The following is a 23,997-nucleotide window of genomic DNA, read 5'->3' on the forward strand; positions in this document are numbered from 1 at the left end:
GGAAAATTGCAGTAATAATGGGAGAAATGCCTAGTGCCAGAATGCATACCAGTATCGGACATCTGAGCTGTAATTCCAGGCCACCCACCCCTAAGCCTCCTTCCCTAACGTTTTCGTTTGCTGGGGTCTTTCTCACAGCCACCCTTCTTGAGAGCATATTGTCCCCGGGGGCGTTTCTAGGTCTAGCTGCTGCTCTTGTTAGAAGCACGATGTTCTCACTGCCTGAGAAATCCAGACAGATCTGTTGCACTTAAGCGTGACGAGGACAAATTGGCCACAAGATCTATGTGTGGCAGTTGGCTGATAGTTCTGTGTCAAAGAGAAATGTGTTCTTGCCCAGGACTGCTATAGCTTGTTCATAACATAGGAAGATTCCAATTCCATTCATCTTCTCCAACAGGTTGGTCCTGGCTCAGAAGCAGTGCCAGCTCCTGCTGGCCAAGAAAATGCTGCTGTGCCCCCAGCTGGATCTAGCACTAGCACGGGTCACACACCATCTTTGCCTCTCACACCAGAAGCTGGGCCTCTGAAGATGTTAATGCCCAGTGCCAGGTAGGGAGCCCATTAGGCAGTGGCAGGCTGGTCTTGCCTCCCCGCTCTGACACACGCTGTTCATCTTTGCATTGGCTGGAAGCCTCCTCACTCCATACCCCTCCCTTGAAGACTGGAAAGAGGGTGGATGAGCAGCATGTCTCAAAGGATGTGGGCAAGGGCCACATTGTCTTCCTAGTGCCTCTGCAGCATCTGTGGCATGTTATCTCCCACAGGCCCATGTCCCTGAGCACCATTGCCATCCTGAATTCCGTCAAGAAAGCCGTGGAGTCCAAGAATAAACATCGCAACCCGGGCTCAGGAATTCTTCCCTTAACTTTAAAGTTGGAAAGCCCAGAGAAACCAGGCAGCCGGGGTAAGCCTAAAGATTGGTGCCAGACATAGGGGGAGCTCACAGCTGACTAAAAAGAACAAGTCTGCTTGTCATTCCTCTTCAAATGCTTTCTGTTTCCTTATCTCAAGACATCTGACATTAACTGGGGATTTAGGATTGTAGGCGAGAAAACAGTTTGTGGCTCCCTGAAAGATTTTGGAATTGGAGAACATAAAACCACAGTAGTACCATGTTTATTCCTCTAATCTTTTTTCTACACACACACACATACATATATACACATATACACACACATGTGTGTGTATATATGTGTGTGTGTGTGTGTGTGTGTGTTCTGTATACTTATAAAATTGTGATCTTAGTATACATTGTTTTATCACCTGCTTCCCTATGTGATACATAGGGAAAAGTTTTCTTTAATTTTCAAAACTCCTCCCAGTGGTTTTATATCATTCCATCTTAAAAGAAGTACCAAAACTTTTTGATCAGGACCCTATTGAAAGTGCTTTTCAATTTTTTTAGTCTAAATAATGTCACAGTAAATACCCTTGCACGTATAGCCTGTATGTATGGAATCCTTAGAACTATGCCAAGTAGTCAAAGGCCATGAATATTTAGAAAACTTCAGTGTCAAACTAAATTTTCCAGCTTAGAAACACTGGTTTTTATAATTTTCCATTGTTTGCTGAGTTTTATAGTTCAACTTTCTAGAGAAAATTAGTGAGAATGCCCATGTTTTCTGAGGTTTATCACATATTTGCAGTGCATTTTGAACTGGCTCTAAGAAACTTTAACCACTGGGAACTTGAGCTTCGCCATATATGTCCTATGCCTTCTCTTTGATGGTTTTAGTCTTTAATCTTGTTTTCCATTTTAGCACCTTCCTACAGCTTGGAGCAAGAGTCTGATGGTGCTCTCAAGCAGTTGCGGGCAATCAGTACCCCAGAGAGTAAGTACCCTTTCCTCTAATCACTGTGTATTTGCTGTATTGTAGGAAAACTTTCTTTAGCAAGATACTGCTTGTAATTGGACAGCAGCTCTCCTGATGCTCAACCAAGTTTTCTTTTTTTTTATTGTTATTATAAAGGTGATGTACAGAGGGGTTAGTTATATAAGTCAGGTAATGAGGAAATTTCTTTTTAAACTGTATCACCCCTTCCCTCTCTCTCTTTTTTTCCCCTCCCATCTGCCCCCCCCCCCCACACAAGTTGTATAGTTCATTTTCAACATAGTGTCTAGTGAGGATCACTGCTACATTTGTTCACCCTTGGTCCCACCATTTCTGTCCCGCCCCCTTCCTTCCCCCAAACAGATAAATTACAAATAAGACAGAAGGTACAGAAAACAAAAACAGCAACAAAGAAAAAAAGAAACTGTTGTTTCCACTCTTGGAATTCATGTTGATTAATATCATTTTACATATGCACATAGTTATTTTATCTTTGTGATCCTCTCCTAAGAATATCCTCCTTTGGTCTCACTGTGTGAATGTCTAGAGTCCTGTATAATTTTTCCTGTCCAAATGTATTTTTTGTCTTTTACCATCCAGTGTGTTTGCTTATAGATTTTTAGGTACAGTCTAGTTAGAACAAATGAGGGGAACCACGCAACCTCTATTTCTTTGAGTCTGGCTTGCTTTGCTTAATATTATTTTTTCCAAGTCTTTACATTTCATTACAAGTGGTACAATATCATTCTTTCTGATGGAAGAGTAGAATGCCATTGTGTATCTATACCACATTTTCTTTTTTTGGGGGGGGTGGGGTCCGGTCGTGGGGCCTGAACTCTGGGCCTGGGCACTGTCCCTCAGCTTTTCAGCTCAAGGCTAGCACTCTACCACTTGAGCCACAGCGCCACTTCCGGCTTTGTTTTTTTTTCTGCTTATGTGGTACTGAGGGCCTCATGCATGCAAGGCAAGTGCTCTACCACTGAGCCACCTTCCCAGCCCCTATATCACATTTTCTTGACCCATTAGTCCATTGGGTTGGGCCAATAGTTTTTCTTTTTTTTTTTTTAAATTTTATTTTATTTTATTTGAGAACATACTGTACAGAGGGGCTACAATTACATGGGCAGGATAATGCATACATTTCTTACCAAGCATTGCAGCCTCCTCCTTTGTTTACCCTTCACCTCCCTTCCTAGCCTCCCCCCTCCCCCCCACCCAATTATACCGCCCTCCCCCCCCCACACCGACATTGTAAAGTTGGTTTTGACATGACATTTTGTACTTCTCATTGTTGCAACAGGTCCACCTGAATCCTTAAACGACTTGTTTGTCCCCATCTCCTCCACATGTTATACTGACATCAAATATAGTGAAAGCGGGGGTTACACTGTGGGGGAGGGACATACAAAGCAACAAAGAAATAATCTTATAAATGCGTTAGAAACACATGCATGAAAGAAACGAAAACATTAAAATACATATTTAAGGGTTCATTTTCCTAACATCACATTATCTGACCTTTTCCGCTTGACTCATACCTATACTAGATATTGCAAATAAGGGAAACCATGGGACCTATGCTTCTTTGGGCCTGGCTTACTTCACTTAATATAATTTTTTCCAAGTTTTTCCATTTCCTAACAAATGGGGCAATGTCATTCTTTCTGATGGAGGCATAGAATTCCATTGTGTATATATACCACATTTTCTTGATCCATTCATCTACTGAGGGGCATCTGGGTTGGTTCCATATCTTAGCTATGGTAAATAATGCTGCAATAAACATAGTTGTGCTGGTAGCTTTAGTGTGGTCTTGTTTGTAAACATTTGGGTAAATGCCCAAAAGTGGGATTGCTGGATCATAGGGGAGATCTATGTGAAGACTTTTGAGGAACCTCCATACTGCTTTCCAAAGTGGTTGAACAAGTTTACATTCCCACCAACAATGAAGTAAGGTTCCTTTCTGTCCACATCCCCTCCAGCATCTATTGTTGTTAGAGTTCTTGATTTTTGCTGTTCTAACTGGAGTGAGGTGATATCTCAATGTTGTTTTGATTTGCATTTCTTTTATGGCCAGGGATGTTGAACATTTCTTCATGTGTCTATGGGCCAATAGTTTTTCTATTAGCTCATTTAAACTTCAAAATGACTTAGAGGATCCTTGTGGGAAGCTGAGGCACATAGATCAAGTCACTAGCCCTACCTGCTACCTCTTGCCATTACAAAAGTACTGGATAGTACTCAGCGAGTCTACCCTAGGGAGTAGTCAGAAGTTGGTGCTGACGTGTACCGAGCATGTTTAGACTGGGGGCTCTGGTATGTTGAGGTTGATGCTCCAGCTATAGCGAGTGCCTCTGTCCTCTCTGAACCTCAACAGCTGTTTTGTCCAAATGCCCCATTCTTTTCTTTCCTTTGCCAAACAGGAACAAATTAGAAGAGCTGAAAAATTTTCCCTATTTTTATAATTTATTGTTTTAAATCCCATAAGAATCATTATTGAGAAAATTATTCCAAAATGCTTAGAATCTGAAATGTTTCAGATTTCAGATATTTTTGGATTTGGAAGTATTTGCATATACATACTGACAACTCTTCAGGATATGGCCGAAGTCTATACACAGTGAGATTCACTGATGTATCATAGACCCACACACATAACCAGACAGTAACTTTATACAGTATTTTTTGCACTTATGTTTTTTTTGTTTTTGTTTTTGTTTTTGGTGTTTTTTTTTTTTTTTTTTTGGTCGGTCGTGGGGCCTGAACTCTGGGCCTGGGTGCTGTCCCTCACCTCTTCAGCTCAAGGCTAATGCTCTACCACTTGAACCACAGTGCCACTTCCGGCTTTTTTCTTTTTGCTTATGTGGTGCTGAGGAATCGAACCCAGGGCCTCAGGCATGCAAGGCAAGTGCTCTACCACTGAGCCACCTTCCCAGCCCCTGCACTTATGTTTTGATGGCTGCTGTCATCTGTGGTCAAGTGTAGAACTTTCCACTGTGACCTCAGGTCGGCATTCATGACATTTTGGGTTTTTGAGTGGCATGTATTTTGATTTTCAGATTAGGGATAGTCAACCAATAGTATGAAGAGATGGTTACGGTCCAGAATATACAGTATGATTTCCTAGGACCTGCCTGATGTGCCCCACTCTGTATCTCAGTGCTGCGCAGGCTCGTCAGTGACCCAAACCATGTTATTCCGTAACTTGAGCCCTCACTTACCAAACCCTTATCCCGATCCCCTTTCCCTGCCTTGTTAGCTGAAGTAGGCCCCTCCTGGGCTCCCTGAATCTCTCGGCACTGCACACCAGTCTTCTGTATTTATTCTGTTTGTGATAGAAGTGGTTTGTTCAGTGGCAGAGGTGGGTCGCAGCTCAGACCCTGGATTTCAACCTTTATCAACCTGATTCCGGGCACTGTTGAGATTTAAGATAAACCAATGTTTTCCTCTCATTGACTCCACCTACAAGCAGGGTATGTTCACCAAGAACCTCCTGGCTTCTAGCTACTTGCTTATTGCTTATTAACCTGTGATATTCTTATGTCTCTGACTATTTAGGGGCTATAGAAAAATCTTCATCCAGGGCCCTCTTTTAATGAGATTAGTGAACAGAATTCCTACCTCAGCTGTCCTCAGACAACAACTAAACAATGATGACTCTGTCATGAAAGGGAGTGGATAATTCTGGCTCTCTGTACATCAAAAGATGTGGTGATGTTATGTAAAATAGTCCTCCTCTTTCAAGAGTGTTCCTGGCTCAGGGAACCAAATGCTTCTGTTTTGGCACATGGGTGCTGTAGGCTGAGAAACAAGGACAGTACATCTGACTTTAGTTTTGCTTATCCCATGAGTTCTTGGTTTCATACTCTGGTTGATCTCCTGGGAGCATGTGTTCCTCACCAGTGAAACCTGGCACAGTGCATGAGGCTGATTTGCATGTATGGACTCATCTTTGCACTGAAAACAAGACTCAGGTGTCACTGGGTCTGAACACAACCTATTCTCTCTCCAGGCTGCTAAATGTATTGTCTTTGTTGCTGTGATTTCTGAACTAGAGGTACTTAAAGAAGGGTCTCCTGTTAGCTGTTCTGAGAATTAGCATAGAACTTAGGAGCATGCAGTGCCTTTTTCAGCATGGTTTCTATTGATGACTATCATGATGTGGCCTGAACTCTGCAAAGCCAGTAGGAAGAAGGCTACTCAATTCAACTCTTGCAATGCAATGGTTCAGATGGGCGGTGGCTTTGCTAAATGGAAAGTATCATTTTCAGAGCAAGGATTTAGCTGAATATCTGTCTAGTGTTTAGCAAATCCCTCTTGCAGCTGTAATGCAGGAGCAAAGGCACTTCTGCCTTTGATTCTAAGCACAGAGTACACTGGGGAGTGGAGGGTAAGATCCCCTGTGCAGGTGCTTTGGTAAAGGCAGACTTGTTACCAGAAGGCATGTAGGCTTCGGAGTTGCGGAAACAGTGTGATTCGAATGACAGTTCAGGGAGAGCTCACAGATGAAGGTGGGATCTTTTGCCAGTCCATCTACGGGTGGAATGCTGGCAAGCACTGCTGGGTAACTTAGGATTGAGCTTAGAAAAGTACCATCCATACTTCTAGGATGTCCCAACATGGAGAAAGGTGGGAGTGCTACACTCACAAGTGTGCTGGGCCAGCCTCACACCCAGCTCTGCTTCTACAAGTGGGCCGGTAGAAGCTTAGAGTATGGAGTGCCACGGACCGGTGGAGTGTTGTGTTGGTTCTCGGCAGCAGGCCAGGCAGAAGGGCTGAACGTATACACAGGTGTGAAGGCCAGGGTCTGCTGGAGAACACTGATTCACAAACATGGTATACACCAGGTGTCCTGCAGCATTCCCATGTGAGTTTGTAAAGGCAATGGGGCCATCTCAAAGTGACTCCACTAATAGAAGAGATAATAGCTAATTATTTCTTTAGCAGTTAACCTTGGATCAGGTACTGTGTTATATACTTTATATAACCTCATTTAATCATAACAACCCCTTGTGGGATTAGTATATATTTTCATCCTCATTTTAGATTTTTGTTTTGGTACTGGGCCTTGAACTCAGGGCCTCAGCATTGTCCTTTAGCTTTTTTGCCCAGTGCTAGTGTTGTACCACTTGAGCCACAGCTCCATGTCTGACTTTTGAGTAGATAATTAGAGGTAAAAGGCCTATGGACTTTCTTGCTCAGGTGGGCTTCAAACTGTGATCTTCAGATCTCAGCCTCCTAAGATTACAAATGTGAGCCACCAGTGCCTAGCTCCTACTTTAGATTCTTTAAAAAAATTATTATTGTTACTATAAAGGTGATGTACAGAGGGGTTACAGTCACATGAGTCAGGTAGAATACATTTCGTTTTGGACAGTGTCACCCCCTTCCCTCATTCTTCCCATTTTTCCTTCTAATCCCCACCCACATTTGTTCATCCTTTGTTCCTCCATTTCTGTGCCCCTCTGCCCCTCCCAGAGACATATAAACAAACAAGACACAGCCCCCCACCCCCCACCCCCGAAAAAGGAAATTAAAGCAGCAACAAAGGGAAAAAAACTTTGTTTCCATTTTTTTGGAATTCGCTTCAATACCATTTTAGATTCTTTTGTAGTTCACACTAGTAAGACTCAGCAAGGATACAGACGCACTGTGCGTCAGTCTGTCTTCAGTGTGTGCTCACCTGCCTCCCAAGGGGTGAGCTGGAGGAAGGGGAGGCTGGAGGAGTGGGAAGAAGCAGTGACAGATAAAGGGTTGGGATATGATGGATCAAGACATTCATGGTGAAGTAGGGCACTAGGTAGAGAATCTTGAACACTAGCATCAGCAGGGCTTGATGGTACCTGATGGCTCCAGCTTGGGTGGACCATACATATACCGGTCCATCCTGTTGTGTGTAGAAACATAGCAGGAACATGTCAAGGAGAAGTAATGAGTTTTGGTGTGTCGAGGCAGGGGATGGTGAGATCAGTGGGAAGTGTCAGGCTAGGATGCAGGGAGGAGTCAAGGTACCTAAAAAGTCAGAGGTAAGAGCAGAGTACAGAGCATCTTGAACAGGGCTGTTGTCCAAAGGGAAAGCTAGGAGAGACTGAAGAACCTCTTGGAGGAGTGTCAGCACTGTGAAGTCCTAGGGAAAGGTTAGGTTGAGGTCGAACCTCAATGTGAGGAACAGGCCCCAACGGGAGCAGAGCAGACTGGCTGACTTGCTGAGGCGGCTGCACACGGTGCCTGCATCCTGCCAGCTTTTCCTTCATGTTTCTGTGATGTGCTTCCCTTTGCCAGGGTCCATCACCGACGTCACGTTCGGAGCAGGGGTCAGTTTCATAGGAATGTCACAGACTCCCTTTGCAGCCAAAGGTAAGTTTCCTTCTTGTGTGAGACACTAGTTGTCCTTGAAGTTCTGGAAAAACTGAATCTGTGTCGGGACTCCTTTTCAGAGAAAACGGAAGCCCAGAATAAAGGAAATGACATTTTATGTTTATCACTGCCTGATAAAGCGTAAGTATGACAAAAAGTTCCTTTTGGTTTTGTCAGGTATTTTTTGGTTTGGGGTTTTTGTTTGTTTTGGGGGTGTGGTCTCAGTATGACCATGTCATTTCTTCCCAGGACTCCACCACCTCCGCAGTGGAATGTGAAGACTCTAGGCAGGACTGATGACCACCCTAGCTCCAGTAGGAGGTCCAGGAAGACCCCCCTGCAGGCAGCTAACTGAACAAGGACACTGTAGCTGGTGTTTGGGAAGGCAAGAGGCATTCTACGTCCTGTGTGAAGGAAGGTAGAGGGCTTCCCAACCACCTCACACCCCGTGATGCTGCCGTTGTGTGCAGAGCAAATGTGTGGTCACTCATGTGTGCCCAGCAAAGCTGTATTTATCTTTCTGACACATGACCAAAACTTGTAAAACTAAGAAATGCCAGATTTAGGATTTTAGCTATTTAGTATTATACTCTGGATGTCAGATTACAATCTGGTCTTTCAGGAATACAACTTAAAGTGCAGCTTTCTTTTATATAAATGAAGCTTCTATTAGCTTGTTTGAATTCCTTATAGTACATATTTTCCCAAATCCATTGACAAAAATTTGAATGTATTATTTTTTCTATTATTTATAACTGCTGACTTAAAAGAAGTGTACAGCTTTCTAAGTTGAAATAATAAAAGTTAAGCATAAATATAGCCTTCCAGCATTCACTACAGTTCTTCTGGTGTCAGAAAAGGGCTTTCACTGGTAGTTAAGATAACTACATGGAAGACAGGGTCTCACTTCTGTTGTTCAGGCTGGTCTTGAACTCTTGCCTTGGCCTTTCAAGAAGCTGAACTACAGGTGTATGTCATCATGCCTTGCTGGTTCTTTTTATTTTTTGCAATGCTGAGGATTGAACCCAAAGCCTTGTGCATGCTAGGCAAGTACTCTACACAAGCTAGGTCCTCAGCCTTATTTTGTTGAGTCCAGTATTACAGAAGCAAAAGTAGACTTATTGTTAAATTTTTTCTTTTAAACTTGCAGTATCTTCCCCTCCCCCGCCCCCAAACACACACAAAAGGCTGGGGATAGAGCATAGGCCTCATGAACACTAGGCATGCTCTACCACTGAACTATAGCCCAGCCTCAAGTATGCGTGTTAGCATGCGCATATGGTAGTTGGGTTTGGAAGGTGGAAAGTCTCTGTGTTTCACCCATACCTCTCCCATAAATAAACTGACACAAATGTCCTCATCATTGACAAACTTGGTTCCAGTCAGGTATTCATTTCCTTGTAGACAGTGATAGAACACCTCTTCATTGTAATTGCTTAGCAAAATACTAAGAAGACAGCAAATCCAACATGAGCACAAATAAGAAAGAACCATTTGGAATTGGATTTTTTTGAAAAGCTTTTTATAAATGAGGCTTTAACAAATACCAGGTGCATTAGTACAAGTCTATAACAACTATATACAATATCCATACCACAGGCCAAAGAGCAGCCTGCCCAGGCCTCTTCCTAAAGAGGCACAAGCTAAAGACAAGAGTGCTCCTTCTCTGTGGCTTCGGTCACTGCTTCCCAGGCTCACACACTGCATCAGGCCCCAGCCCCACAGCCCGTGGCTGAAGGCTTTCTGGTATAAGGGAGGCTAGCAAACCCCAACCATCAGATGGGGGGCTTCCTCAAGAGGGCAAATGAGGGAGTGGTCTTCACTAAACAGTCAAGAGAAAACAGGCACCAGGGGAGCAGAATTGCTGCTCCTGCCAACATCTCATCACAAGCATTTCACAGAACTCATAAAAGTCAACATGTCTCAAGCATTCAATGAAAAACAACAGTGGAAGTATAGAAAATTAAGACACTGGAAGATAAATCACAAGGTTGACTACATTCTACACAAACCCATCCCTGGGCGCACAAGGACTTGGGTGCTCCTCCTTTCAGAAGCTGCTGGCTTCAAACCCCTTCACATCTTGCCTATGTTTTGAGGCTGAAGACATCTGCTCTTGAAGAACAAAGGCTTCTGAATGATGTTTCTAATGTTCCCCACAAAGTGAGCAGTGTCTCAGGTAGATAAAAAGATTTAGAATCAAAATTAGCAAACTGCTTTTGGTTCAGGCGTTCTACTTTTCTAGCTTGAGTGCACTTCCTGGTAGTCTTCAAAAGGCTGGACCGCCTGTCCCACAATGGCTTATTAAGAAGGAGACACAGCCCATAGGGTTGAGTGCTTTCTTCATGGCCAGGAGGTTTGTTTTCTTTGAAAAATATTATTGTAGTTGACAGCTTTTATTTCAAATTTGCCTTGGCCCTACAGTCTTTCTGACTAAACAAATAATGGAAATGAACCTAAAAAACAAATGTCAGTGACTGCTTTGATTCATAGCTATCCATAACCAAAAGAAGGTGTCACAGGAAGCTGCAGGCTGGGCAACCCATGGAGGATACCGCCTGAGACCCTCCAAGCACTGCTGAGCCCACTGACAACACTACTAGAGTTAGTTGAGAGAAGAAGCATGGTCACAACTGCGAAGTGGAGGAGGGCGTTCTGGCTGACACTTTTGAGTTAGTGGCCCAAACTGACGAACGGTGGTGTGGACTAGCCACCAATGTGGGCATGTACACATGTCTAAGGCCTCTGGCAGTCTTTGGGTATAGGCAGTTTTACTGATCTCCGGAAGAGGCTGTTCAAAGCCAACCTGAGGGTCCCAGGGTTTCTTTTGGAGAGATGCAGATACCAACATTGCTAGACTGGAATTTTTTAAAGGCTTTTTAAGCAACAGTGGTCTGCTATACAGACAGCATAAATTTTCTCATGAAAATGTTTAAACTTTAATGGACAAAGGAATGTACTAGTAAACCTCTGAGAGGAGAATTCCTTGGTTATAAAACTTAATTATTGGTATTTTCCAATTTAACATAGTAACTTGAACTCTTAAAAAAAATAGCTTTTGCAACACTGTATGACAATATATTTACAGTTTAAATAGAAATTTTCTTTTTAATCAAAATACATCTTTAGCAAAAATTTAGAATGTAAAGTTTTATAAAATAAGCAAGACCCATAGAAAAGCATACTTCAGTACCATTTCAGACTTGGCCTAAGACAAGGTTTTCTTAAATCCTGATACTCTGGACAAACAGGTTTCCTTGGGGTTAGCAGAGCCCTCATCCAGAAAGCAATTTATCTTCCTGATAATGTTTTTTTTGAAAATGCCAATCCCAAAAGATTTTTCAAGACAGAACTCTGACCGCCAAGGCCTTAAGGAAAGACAGCACAGTAGGGTCAGGGCTCACAGAGTGAGCCCTGCATGCACATCCTTTCCCAGGCAGAGCGGGAAGTCAAGGCCCCTGGGCTTCCTGTGGTGCTCAATATTGCTGCCAACACTGCTCAGCCACCTTGTCTGCTCCCTCGGCCAATGCTGAACATGAACAGCAAGTGGGTGTTCATCAGCCAAGGAAAGCTGATGTCGGTGATCCTAGTTAACACCCTCGTGAAAACTGGGCTGGCAACACACTGGGAGCTCAATAGTGATGTCCATCTGTGTCCTGTCCTGGTGGTTACTGTGCCCATTTTGAGGAAGATTCTTTTTTTCCGTGAGGCTTGTTAAAGAGTTAAGAAGTAGCAGTCAACTTTGGCCAAAATAAAAAGCTTCTGCATGAGTGTCTAGCTCTGTCCGAGTGCACGTGGCTCACGGCTGCCTTCAGGGGTAGAGGTATTTGCATGTGCTCTGTCACATCGCCTGATCTCAGATCACAAATGACGACTTGTGTCTGAAGTCACCCTGCAAAGGCAGTGCAAAGTTAGAACCAATCCATGAACCTAGTGAGGTGGCAGGAAAGGGAAAATATCCCCAAGGAGGAAGCTAGGGGCCAGATTAAAGCAGAGAAGCAGTGTCATCCATTAGACTGTGGGAAGTATGGGTTTCACTGGTGTGTAAAACAAGGACTACTCATACAAGGCTGCTGGGTTTCCAGGCAGGAATGTTTGTTCTCTTCACTGGATGCACCCACACTGCCAGTTTCCTACATGCTGCCTGTTGAGTTCTCTTACCTCCTCATCTGTCCTGATGTAGTTAACTCCATCCAGCTTCCCTGGGCTCTTGTAACTGTGAACAGAAGGGGGCAGCAGTTCAGTGCTGTGGGTATCATACTAACAGCAGCCTGAACTTCACCTTCAGGTAGGCAGGCTCACCTTTCTTCGTCCTGTTTATTGTTGATGAAATAGCCACGTCTGTATGCACAACAGATGCCCAACGTTATCAGAGCCAGAACCAATAGGACAACCAGAACTCCTCCAATAATTCCAGCGATGTTCAGGTCATCTGCAGAAAAGGTTTGTGGGAAGAAATGATGTGCACCATCCCTTAAAAAGAATAACCAGCCATCCTTCCCTTCTTACCATCCACTTCCTTTCCCCCTTTCATCTGTTTCTCTGCCCCCTCATGCCTCTCATAGCCCAGAGAGTAAATTAAATCTTGCCTAGACCCTACAGGGCACCATAAACCCTGATATTACTACAGTTAAATTATATCAAGAAGGTTTGGAATTACATGAAAGGCTTAAATATGCTCTGGGATAAATGTCTGAGAATATTGGTAATGGAGAAAATGGTTACAGTATATGAAAAATTAGGAGTCAGAAGCTCTAAGGAAGAAAAAAAATCCTAATTGATGTGGATTACTTGAGAGAAGAAAGTTTCAAGCCTTAAAAATGAAAATAATGCAGTATTTTCACAATAAAAAATAAAAGAAAATAGTGATTTCTTTTTTTGGGGGGTGGTGGGCACAAGGAAGGGCAAAAAGATGGAGGGAGGAAGGGTAAACAAATATAGTCATGGTATCCAGTATATTCTATGTAAAAAATGAACTATGCAACTTGTAGACAAAGGTAGGAGAGCGAAACAAGGAGAAAGTGAAGGAAGGGGTGACATTGTACAAGAAGAACTGTAGTCATTACTAGACTTGCATAATTGTGACACCTCTATACAACACCTTAATAACAAAATTATATTAATCATTATTTTAAAAGTAAAAATAGTGATGGCTCAACCTTTTATTCCATTGGCCACATGTCTAGAAAGCCCCTAACTTGCATTCCAATTACCGATTTATTTATACCAAATAAAGGTGCTTGGTTGATTATTTGCTATGGTGACATGAGTGCCTATTTGTGCACAGAAAAATACATGGGAAAACATCAGGAAACTGACCAACTCAGGAACTTTCCTTCAGGAGAAAATCATCATAGAGTAGTTTCTCAGATTTCACAGATGAGAAGAATCACCTGGAACACTTGTTTTGTACAGACATTTCTTATTCTTACAGGTCTGCAGTGGGCCCTAGGATCTGTACATAATAATCTAAAAGGTTCTAATCATCAAGCCATTTTGGAAAATACTTCTCCAGGTGTGTGCAACAGGGAAGAGTCCAAGAAACTCTCCCAATGGGTCAGGATCCCCTAATCTACTGCCTCTTCCTCTCAACACCTACTTTAGAACCAGTGCCCTCAAGGTGACATCATAGATTATGATCAAAGTATTGGGGCAAAAGTTCCTTTCGTTTCCTGCAAAATAGTTAGTATAAGTGGACAAACTTCTAGCGTTGTGTTTCAATGGTTCTATCAATTACCAAAGAATAGGAGTTTAATCCCACTCTGAAAGCTACATGCTTAACTATGCCATGTTTCTAACACAGAAGACTTTGTGAAGTCTGTTCTGGAGAGCCACTTATGTGCTTGGTGCTTTCAACTTCCCCAGTAGATTTCGCTGGATCCTGTCAGCAGCAGAAGAAAGCTTGGCAGTGGGCAGAGCAGTAACCTAAACTGATGGTCTATCACTTAACTTTAAATGTTCTATTCTACCCAATGTCCCAGTAAAATTCATTCAAAAAACAAAAAACTCACAGACTTCCATCTCCTGCTCATCACACCTGGCTGAGCCTGCCTCATTGGAAGCAATGCAGTAGTACTGCCCAGAGTCCTCCTTGTGAACAGCACTAAAAACCTGTTTCAGGAAGTGAAAGAAGTAAGGAGTCAGCCCACAGGGCAGAGCTCTTAGGCTCTGCCATCTGAGGTCCTGCACATGGTCAGACTTACTTGCTTTTTGCCTCCCTATGGCTTAGCAAGCACCATCCTGTCTACCTTCCCATACCCCTCTCCATGCTTTCCTGACACTAAACCCCTTCACGTGTGGACAGGTGGTCTCATTTTACCTTCTGAGATTTATGAAGGACTGAACAACTGCCCCAAGCCACAATGTAGCTCACAAATACTGAGTCCTATTATGCCTAAGTACACAGGTAGTTGGGTATTCCATGGACCAAAAATCTCCCTGTTGAGAACTATATGCAGAGAAGCCTGCAGTGGCCTTGGTGAAGCTAGCCTGTCCACTGCTGTGTGGCCAACCTATTTCCTCTTTCCATACAGCAGCGCACCCCCCCCCCACTACTGGACTATGTTGAACAAATTCCATAAATAATTCAGTATGTATCTCTAGAAGACAAGGGTTTTTAAACACCATAATCAAAATAAATTACCATGCCCAAAGCAATTAAGTCACTTAATATCAAATATCTAGCCAGTTATCAAATTTCCCTGATTGTGTCTTAATGATTTGATTATCCGAATAAGGGCTCTAATAATGTCCACCCATAACATTTGTTTAATAGCCCTCCTTAGTCTTTTAACTCTAGGTTTTCTTCCCTTAGGTTATTCCCTTAGCGTGTTTATAAGCAAGAAGGGCCATTTTTTTTTTCTGTACAATATCTGGTGTTCTAGATTTTAGCTCCTGTCTTACAAAGTTGTTGCATAGTTCCATGGTTCCACAGAAGTATCCCATGTCCCGACAAAGGCCTGTCCACCCTCACCAAGAGAGACCTTACCAGAGTGCCTGTCTCAGGGTTCAAGATAAAGGAGGAATTCCGAAATCTGGGATTGGCTCTGGAGTCTGTGGGCAGCGGTACATCATTGCGATACCAGCTGTAGTAAGGCCGGGGATGGCCTTCGCCCTCTTGGCACTGCAGTGTCGCCATCTTGCCTACAGGCACAGCCCTGGGGACTCTGCACACAGGGGTTACTGGCTTCACTGCAGGTAAAATACAGGTTTGTGTTTAAAATCTCAGCAACATGGCTTTATTTTTTACCAAAGTCTACTGTAACAGATCAGCTCCAAGGACCAGGGAGCCAGCCACAGGGCTTCTGCACTGTGGGGCACTGCAGACACTGCTCATCCCACCCCATGTTCAATCTCACACATTTCCAATCCCTCGGCTATCAGTAGGGGGCAATGGAGATATTGCTCTCTCACTTCCCACCCAGCTCTGGTGGCCTCAGCCTCATGAGCTCCCCTCCCCTCCAAGGAATGCAGCTCTGGAAGGAAAGAGATCAAAGTAAGAACCAACCTCTTACTCTAGAGCTAGAGACTCACGGGGCCTGACATCCTAAAACTGCTTTACCTTCCATGAGTTCCTACCTTGCACAATTAACTCAATGGTAATCTCATCAATTTCTTTGCGGTCATTTCGAGCAACCACCTCACAGCGATAAAGTGCTGAGTCTGTCCGTGTCACATTCCAGATCTTCAGGGAAGTTTTCCCCAATATTTCTGCACGACCAGCCAAGTCCCCTAATGAAAAGAAGGCAAGGCACTAACAAAACCTCTTCAGAGGTATCTTTGACACTTGAAGAGCGTCTTTTCTGGGGTTAGAATCAATGCCTCAGTATCTCCTTATAAAAGAAGTAAGCTCCCTTCGAACTAGAACTACCATATCCCGTGACAGCCCAGGATATGGTAGTGCTCAGCAAGCTCCTGTGGCCTCACTACTGAAATTACAATAAGATGACTGGGGAGACTGTTCACTGACTTCTCAGAGACCTGGGCTGCCATTAGATTCAAGCCCAAACTAATGAACTGTTATTTGTCAAAGCTGGGTGACATAGAATCCTCACTTTTGCCTATGGCTGAAATTTTCTGTAATAGTAAATTCAGAAAATCAAACTGTCTTGGCTACAGCCTCAGGCTAGCTGGCTAAGTTTCCTGCCACAAGTACATGTGTGGGCTGTAGACAAGAGAGCTCAGCAGGCACAGCAAACTACTGGATCATACCTTGAATCTTGTTGTCAAAAAACACATAGGTGGTTTGGTCATCTTGGATTTTCTTCCATTCAATTCTAGGGTCATTTGTCTGTGAGTCCGTAATGATACAAGAAAGTTCCACATCTAATAAACAAAGGGAGTAAAAGAACACTGGTAAGTGAGGAACTTTTCAGGGCTCTCTGTATGTCTAGGTCCTTCCCTACCAACTATCTCTAGTTGAAGAATTTTGTTTTGTGCCAGTATTAGGCTTGAATTCAGAGATGCTTGCTCTGCCTTTTCTTCTTTTTCTTTTGCTCAAGGTTGGCAATCTACCCCTTGAGTCAAGGTCCACTTCTGGCTTTTTGCTGATTAGAGTTAAGAGTCTTAATGATTTGTCTGCTCAAGCTCACTTGACTGGAGATTCTACAATCTTAGGATTATAGACAGGAGCCACTGGTACCTAGCTTTGAAGAGGGCTTTTACACAGATTGCAAAGTTAGCCATCACTAGGCTCCAGCTGATTATTGAAAAGGTAAGACTTTTGCCAAAACAACAAAACAAAAAAAGCACCAGACATTAGTAAGGATTTTACCACACAGAGTACACCCTCTCTATTTCATATGAGATTTCTCTGTTGTGTAAGCACAAAGCCAGGCAGGAAACAGATGTTCACCACTACACACCTGTACATTGATGGCCTGCTGATTCACAGCTTCATGGACATACACACACCAGCCACTGAGTGGCCACCCCACACATCGGTGGCTTGCTAGAGATAGGGGAGCCTGTCTTGAGTTGGCTGCAAGACTGCCCAATGTCCACTAGTGGGTGCCCATTCCCTTCACAATGACTCTCTGTACTCACTTTCAAATTCATGTACCACTGGGTTTCGGTTGCTGGACTTGAGGTTCACAGCCCCTATCAAGCAACCTGCAAAGAACAGGAAAGGTAAAATCAGAGCCTATGTATCAGTAACAGCAGAAAACCCTTGGATTGAAGTCAAGTTTTCCCTTCTACCTAGGTGACAGTTGCTAACCACTGAGGATGGGCAAATATTATATTCTAAAACAGTGTCTCTTAGAAACACAGCAAGTTGACTGCTTTCCTTTTTGGCCTGACCCCTGGAAGGGGTCAGTTCTGTCAGCTCAGTGCCCTCTTTAGTCCCAGGACACAGGCCAATAGAGCTCTAAAGCCTTTCTAAGCATTTGCTTCTTGCTGCAGTCATCATAATCCTTTTACCATTTCAGGTCCAGACCTTCCAGGCCTACTGTCATTCCTCCTTCCTGCCCCTCACCTCCTCTAGGTTTCAAATCCACAAAGGAGCAGTCAGGACCACATCAAACAGAGGGAACTCTTAGCGTGGAACTTCAGTATGGCATCCACCCTCTCTGGGCACAGCCATCAACCAGCTAAGAAATCCGCTTAGGCTGAATTTTCATCTACCTGCTGCTATAATGCCCAGAAATAAACCCTCACCTAATTTTTAAGTAATTTTCAAAAAGGATACTAAAATCATTCAGTGATCATTTAAAAAACCTCCAACAGCCATATTCAAAAATGGGCAAAGGAAAATCCTCCAAATAAGATATACAAATGGTCAATAAGAACATGAAAAATCGCTCAACATCATAACTATAATGAAAGACAATACCATACACCTAAGTGGGAGGGCTACTGTGTGGCTATGTGATACTGGGGACTGAACACAGGACCATGCTAGGCCTAGATGAACACTCCACCACTGGAGCTGTGCCCTCAGCCCCAAGACATTGAAAAGAAAAAAGAAATATTGGTAAGGATATAGAGAAATTGGAATCTGAATGCACTGCTGTCAAGTTTGTAAATTGGTGCAGCCATTACAGAAAAGTTTGGCAATTCCTCAAAAACATTAGAATATAGAGTTAAGTGATCCAGAAATTATACTCCTATGCACAGAATTTAAAGCAAAAACACCAATGTTCTTGTTGTCAACCATTGTTGACAATAGTTGATATAGTATGATCCAGCTTCAAAAGGGAAGATCAATTTGACACAAGCCATAACAGATGAACCTTAAAGACATTAAGCGAAATGGAAGACAGGACACAAAAAAAGATTAATACTCTGATTTTACTTACATGCAGTAACTACAACAGGAAAATCAAGAAGCAAAAAGAAGATAGACTAGAGGTTCCAAGGAAATGGGGAAAGTTGCTAAAGTAGCATTACTGTTCAGTGGATAGAGTTTCTGCTGGGGATGAAAAGTTCTGGAAATGGATAGTGATGGCTGTACATTCTATTTTAAAGCCACTTAATTTTATATTTTTAATGGTTAAAATGGTAACTTTTATGTAATTTACCCACATGATGAACAAACATTCACCTGTCAGTGTCACACAGAGGCAAGAAAAGCCTCCAAGCCTCCAGGGTGAAGAAACAGCCTTCCACTCATGTATACCTGTCAATTCACTCCTCCCACTCACTCACATGTGAGCAGGAGGAGCAGACAGACTCTACCAGCTACTGCTGAGCAAAACCTCAAACATTGAAATGCCAGAAACACATAGGTCCCTGAAAAATTACCCATGACTACCAACAGATTGTCCTCATGTAGTCTCATTATAAATGTAAGTAAGCTTTATCTGTCTATTAACAGAATTCAGGGGGACCACGGACTTCCATATATTTAGGTTATCATCTGATTTTTTTCTAAGTTGAAACAGTAGAGAAGTGTATTGTTTCTAGAATTCTACAAAGTATTTCTTCACTTTTTTGTGTGTGTATCCTCTGGGATCTAAATACCATAGTGACATTCACTGTCATTTAACAAATAAACAAGGGTTTTAAGTTTTAGTGTTGAAATAATTATAGACTAACAGAAAGTTGAAAGAGAGTATAGAAATATCTAATATACTCCAAAAGTCTTAACTGTTGGTCTAGGCACTCTGGGAAACTGTTATCAGTTTTATAAAACATTTGGCATGTAACCATGACTGAACCAAACCTAGAAATGTTCCTGAGCATTTGTCCTAAAAACAACACAAAAACAATAACAAAAACAACAACAACAAAAAAACAGAACCGCATTCACAAAATCCTACACACTTAGGTTTATAGCACCTTAATGCCCCAGGCTGAAACCTATCCTCTCTTCTTGCTTGCATTGTTCCTTAAGTCTGAAGTAACTTACCCCCTTCCTCTTCTGTAGGTTAGGCAGTTTTCCCACATCTGCTTACCAATTTTTCTTTACCTTTCATATTCTGCTATTTGAATAGGGCTGCCTAAGTCTGTGGTTTAGGGCACTTATTCTGCGGGTGTCTGCCAAGTTTCCTGGACTTGCGGTATCTGGCATGTCTGGCATGGTGTCTGGCATTAAATTTTAGAAATCTTTACTCATGACTGCTTGAAATATTTCTTATATTCCCTTCATTTCTTTCTGGTATCAACCAACAACACATATGTTGCACTTTCTGTAGTTGTCCCAGGATTATTAGATACTCTTGTATTATTTTCCAGTTCTCTTTCTCTAGGCTTTGGTTTAGAAATTTTCTATGTAACCTGAAGCTCACAGATTACTGTATTTGCACAGTTGTGCCCAATTTACTAAAGAGTCCATCAGTAAGTCAGATGCTGCAGCTCATACTTAAAATCCTAGGGAGGCTGAGATAAAGAAGACTATAGTTTGAGGTTAGCCCAGGCAAGAGTCTATGAGACACCATCTCAATCAACAAAAAAGGTGGGATGAGTGGTGCACACTGTTTCTTTAGCTTTGCAGGAAACATAAATAGGACATAAGTAGGCCCCAGCATGCCTGGGCAAAAAGTGATGCTATTTGAAAACTACAGGACTGAAAATGTAGCTCAAGTGGTACAGCCCTTGCTGTACCAGAACCATGACCCACAGATGAGTCCATTAGTGATGTTTTTCATTTCTTTTTTCTTTCTTTTTCTTTTCTTTTTCTTTTTTTTGTTGGTCATGGGGCTTGAACTCTGGGCCTGGGAACTTTCCCTGTGCCCTTCAGCTCAAGGTGAGCTCTCTACCGCTTGAGCCACAGCACCACTTCCAGTTTTCTAGTGGTTTATTGGAGATAAGAGTCTCACAGAGTTTCCTGCCTGGGCTGGCTTTGAACCGTGATCCACAGATCTCAGCCTCCTGAGTAGCTAGGATTACAGGCATGAGCCACCGGCGCCCGGCTTGTGTCTTTCATTTCTGTTACGGATTTTCCATCTCTAGCATTTTTGTGATTGTATTTCCATAACACTTCTTTCACTACCCATATGTTCTTGCATGTTACTTACTATTTGCACTAGAATTCTTAACATATATTAATCGCATCTGTTTTAAATTACTGCCGTACCAGTTCTGACACTTCCTCTGGTTCTTCAAACTATTGTGTGGTCTTCTGTTGTTTTTATTTTGCTTTTTTGCCTTTTTTTTCTTTTTGCTTTTTTACTATGCCTTGTAACTTTTTTGATAAAAGCCAGACAGGATGTACTAAGTACATAAGTAAGGCTTTAGTGTTGTGGTGGTAATATGTGTGGAGAGGGGACACATTCCAGAACCGCATGTTTAAGTCCCAGTCTCTTAGTAAGTCTGTTCCCTTCAGCAGGGACTTTTTTTTTTTTTTTTACAAGTGTTTCCTAAGCTTGTGGATCTAGGTATTTACATCCTCTGTACACCAATTACGGTGATAAAACTCTATGTTAGGCTATGAAAAGACAGTTTCTCTTGATAAGAACTGTATGGTTCTGGATACATTTCAAAATTCTGCTTCTCAGCAGGAAAGGGATTTTTCCTCAGACTTCACTGAGAGAACTGATAAAGTCTCCTGGAGGTAAAACAAGTGTTGGGGCCTCCTGAGACAGGAACTCCTGGTGTTTTTAGTTCTCAGACTTGTCTATGTCTCTAATAATGTCATTTGTAGCTTTGGTTTTCCTACTCTGATACTAGCTCTTGGGTAGATTTTGCTTCTAGATTTTTTGACCTATGTTCTAACATGCCATGTACCTGACTTTTCTCTCCAGTTTTAGGGCATTGGTTTGATCTGTGACTTCAGTTCTCTAGCAGATCTAAGAATTGGTGGTATTTAAGTGAAGGTTGTTCAGCTCTTTTAACAAAAATTCTGAGCTCCTTACCTGGCACATTGGGAACCAGTCTGAAATTCTGTGGGTTGGTTTTGTATACATTACTGTGTGGAGTTTTATTTGTTATAATGTGATGTGTGTATGCATGTGTACACAGGACTGGCAAAAATAATAATAAATAAACTGAGATGGTAGAGGCATGCTTACCTTGCTTACCTATGAGTCCTTGGGTTTGATCCATGGACCCCCTCCCATCCTACTTCTCCAATTCACTCAAACTATACTAGCACAGGGTTAGGCCAAGGCTAAAACCCAAGCCTTTTCTCCCTTCCCCTTTCTTTTCCCTCCCTCCCTCGTTTTTCCTTCCTTCTTTCTCTTCTCCTTCCCTTCCTTCTTTCCCTCCCCCCTCCATCTTCTTGTACAGGTCCTAGGGCCTTGGGCACTGTCCCTGTGAGCTAGTTCACAGCTAGTACTCCACTACTTAAGCCACAGCTCCACTTCTGGTTTTTTGGTGATTAACTGGAAATAAGAGTCACACAGACTTTCCTGTCTGGGCTGGATTCAAATCACGATGCTCTGATCTCAGCCTCCTGAGTATCTAGGATTATGGGCATAAGCCACCAGTGCCTGGCATTTTTCTTCCTTTTGACTATAAACAATACCTAAAATTCTAAACTCTCATTTTTACAAATAAAAATATCACTATTTGATTCCCTACATAAGTCAGTATGTACTTTCAGTCCAGAGGCACCACAACAATGAGACATGTGAGTTCACATATCCCGTGTGGAGAGGAATTCGAAAGAAGGCTTGAACAGGCACAGGTATGAAAAAGCCAGCCGATATCAACTAGCATCATTTATTCTCTCCTGAGTTTCTTCCTCTGTTCTTTTCTTAAAGCTATTTTAGGAGTAACAGTTGTCAGTCCATTATTCATTGGTTCTTTGTTTGACATATTCTGTATTTCCAAAGGCATCAGGCTTTAAAATAGCTTCTAGTGACACCACAACATTATTCCTCATTCTTGAAACCAGGACCATAGTGATGTGACAGTTCCAGAGGCGGGGTAGAAAGTGGAGACAATTCAAGATTGTCAGGGAAAGGGGTTTCATTTCCACTTGCAAACGATGGAGGTACCCACGTGACCTCCCTTAAATCCACAGCTAAGTGATAGAGCTGGTATTCCAAACGGTGTTTCCAATACTCAAGTGACTCCATGAAAGAAATTAATTAAACATTCTGGTTAGGTTTTTTTTAATGCTTGCATATTTGACAAGAAATATGATGCTGTCATAGTGGTACTGGCTATAATCACAGTACCTGGAAGGTTGAGGCAGGAAGACTGTTGAATTAGGCCCAGCCTGGGCTACAGAGTATGATCTTGTCTCAAAAAAAGCAAAATAAGACAAAACAAAGAAAAGATGAAGAAAATGGAAAGGAGTAGAGAGGGAAGGAGAGAGGAGGGAGAGAGAGCAAGAGAAGGAAAGCTAGGGATTAGAAGATTTTTAAGTCTGAAAGTCCCTCATCAATAATCTAAACACGTATTTCCCAAATGCTAAGTGACAAGAAGATAGGATGGAGACAAGGTCATCCTAGAATGCATCAGTGCCAGGTTATCTATATCACAATGACAGCAAGCAAGATAGACAGAAATTACTGATATCCTTAAGGCCCAAACAAGGTGTTGAGCAGCTGGGTAAAAAGCAATGGGATTTCAAGAAAAAGAGACAACCAGGATTCAACACAGATTATACACTGCACAGATTTGTTCCCAGAAGCATGCTTCATCCCATAAATAGTGGTATCTGGCATAATGCTTCAATAGAGGAAGACCTGACAAGATACTGGCATTGCTATACTAGCTCTGTCACAGACCACTTGAATCATCTCCATTTGTGTGCCCATGTTTGACCTACACCAATAAGAGCCTCAAAAGTTGCCTTCAACATACAGAAATGTGGACTATCCTAAAAAGATCAAAGGCCCATTTCTGTGAGGTTTTCCTCTTAGTTCTTAGAAAAAGATGACAGAGTCATCATGCATATGAAGAAATCTAGGGACATGGCAGCACTGGCTGTACATATGAGTCACAGCCTTTGAACTCATCTCATGAGAGAAATTGAGCAATGCAAATGTAGCCTAGAAAGCCAGAGGACCTCAGGACATTTTCTCCTGAGGATATTTTTGTAAATTCTTACATCCTCTGGTTAGGCAACTAGGCCCACGAATCACTAGCATCTCATTATTCTGGATAATGTATTACAAGGAAAATATATGCTTTTTTCTGGGATGACAAGGGTGGGCAGGGAAAGAAATATCTTGGGAAAGTCTGCCAGGATGACAGTAAAATTTTTCACATACAAGGAAGTAATTAGTAGTGTGCATAGAAAGCTGAATAGGCAGCTAGGAGGAAGTGAGAACTTTAAATTCACAAAGAGCATTATTTTGACAAGTAACAACTGTGATGATTCGCTGCTGCTTACAGGTTAGCTGACTGGTCTGCTCAAGAGAACTGAGTGTGCTGGGGTCTTTTCCAGGACAGTAGACCTGCTGCATTACCT

At 42.5% G+C, this 23,997-nt stretch overlaps 2 protein-coding genes across 2 annotated transcripts in view; one reads left to right on the top strand and one right to left on the bottom strand.

The window, feature by feature from the left end:
• Positions 1-9,011, top strand: part of Ncapd3 (non-SMC condensin II complex subunit D3) — a 56,614-nt gene extending 47,603 nt beyond the window's left edge. The window contains exons 30-35 of the mRNA XM_070038336.1: positions 401-552; positions 768-907; positions 1,764-1,835; positions 8,118-8,192; positions 8,273-8,333; positions 8,442-9,011. Of these exons, the coding sequence (XP_069894437.1) occupies positions 401-552; positions 768-907; positions 1,764-1,835; positions 8,118-8,192; positions 8,273-8,333; positions 8,442-8,547 (606 nt within the window). The 3' untranslated portion in view covers positions 8,548-9,011. The remainder of the gene's footprint in view (positions 1-400; positions 553-767; positions 908-1,763; positions 1,836-8,117; positions 8,193-8,272; positions 8,334-8,441) is intronic.
• Positions 9,012-9,674: 663 nt separating this feature from the next.
• Jam3 (junctional adhesion molecule 3) overlaps positions 9,675-23,997 on the bottom strand; it is a 60,560-nt gene continuing 46,237 nt past the window's right edge. Inside the window, 8 exon segments of the mRNA XM_070038337.1 lie at positions 9,675-12,084; positions 12,354-12,408; positions 12,495-12,624; positions 14,204-14,303; positions 15,181-15,383; positions 15,771-15,923; positions 16,404-16,517; positions 17,238-17,303. Coding sequence (XP_069894438.1) covers positions 12,049-12,084; positions 12,354-12,408; positions 12,495-12,624; positions 14,204-14,303; positions 15,181-15,383; positions 15,771-15,923; positions 16,404-16,517; positions 17,238-17,303 — 857 coding nt within the window. The 3' untranslated portion in view covers positions 9,675-12,048.

The sequence above is a fragment of the Dipodomys merriami genome, unplaced genomic scaffold (assembly GCF_024711535.1).
Source record: "Dipodomys merriami isolate MVZ:Mamm:240054 unplaced genomic scaffold, mDipMer1.0.p SCAF_29, whole genome shotgun sequence".
NCBI classification, from domain to species: Eukaryota; Metazoa; Chordata; class Mammalia; order Rodentia; family Heteromyidae; genus Dipodomys; species Dipodomys merriami.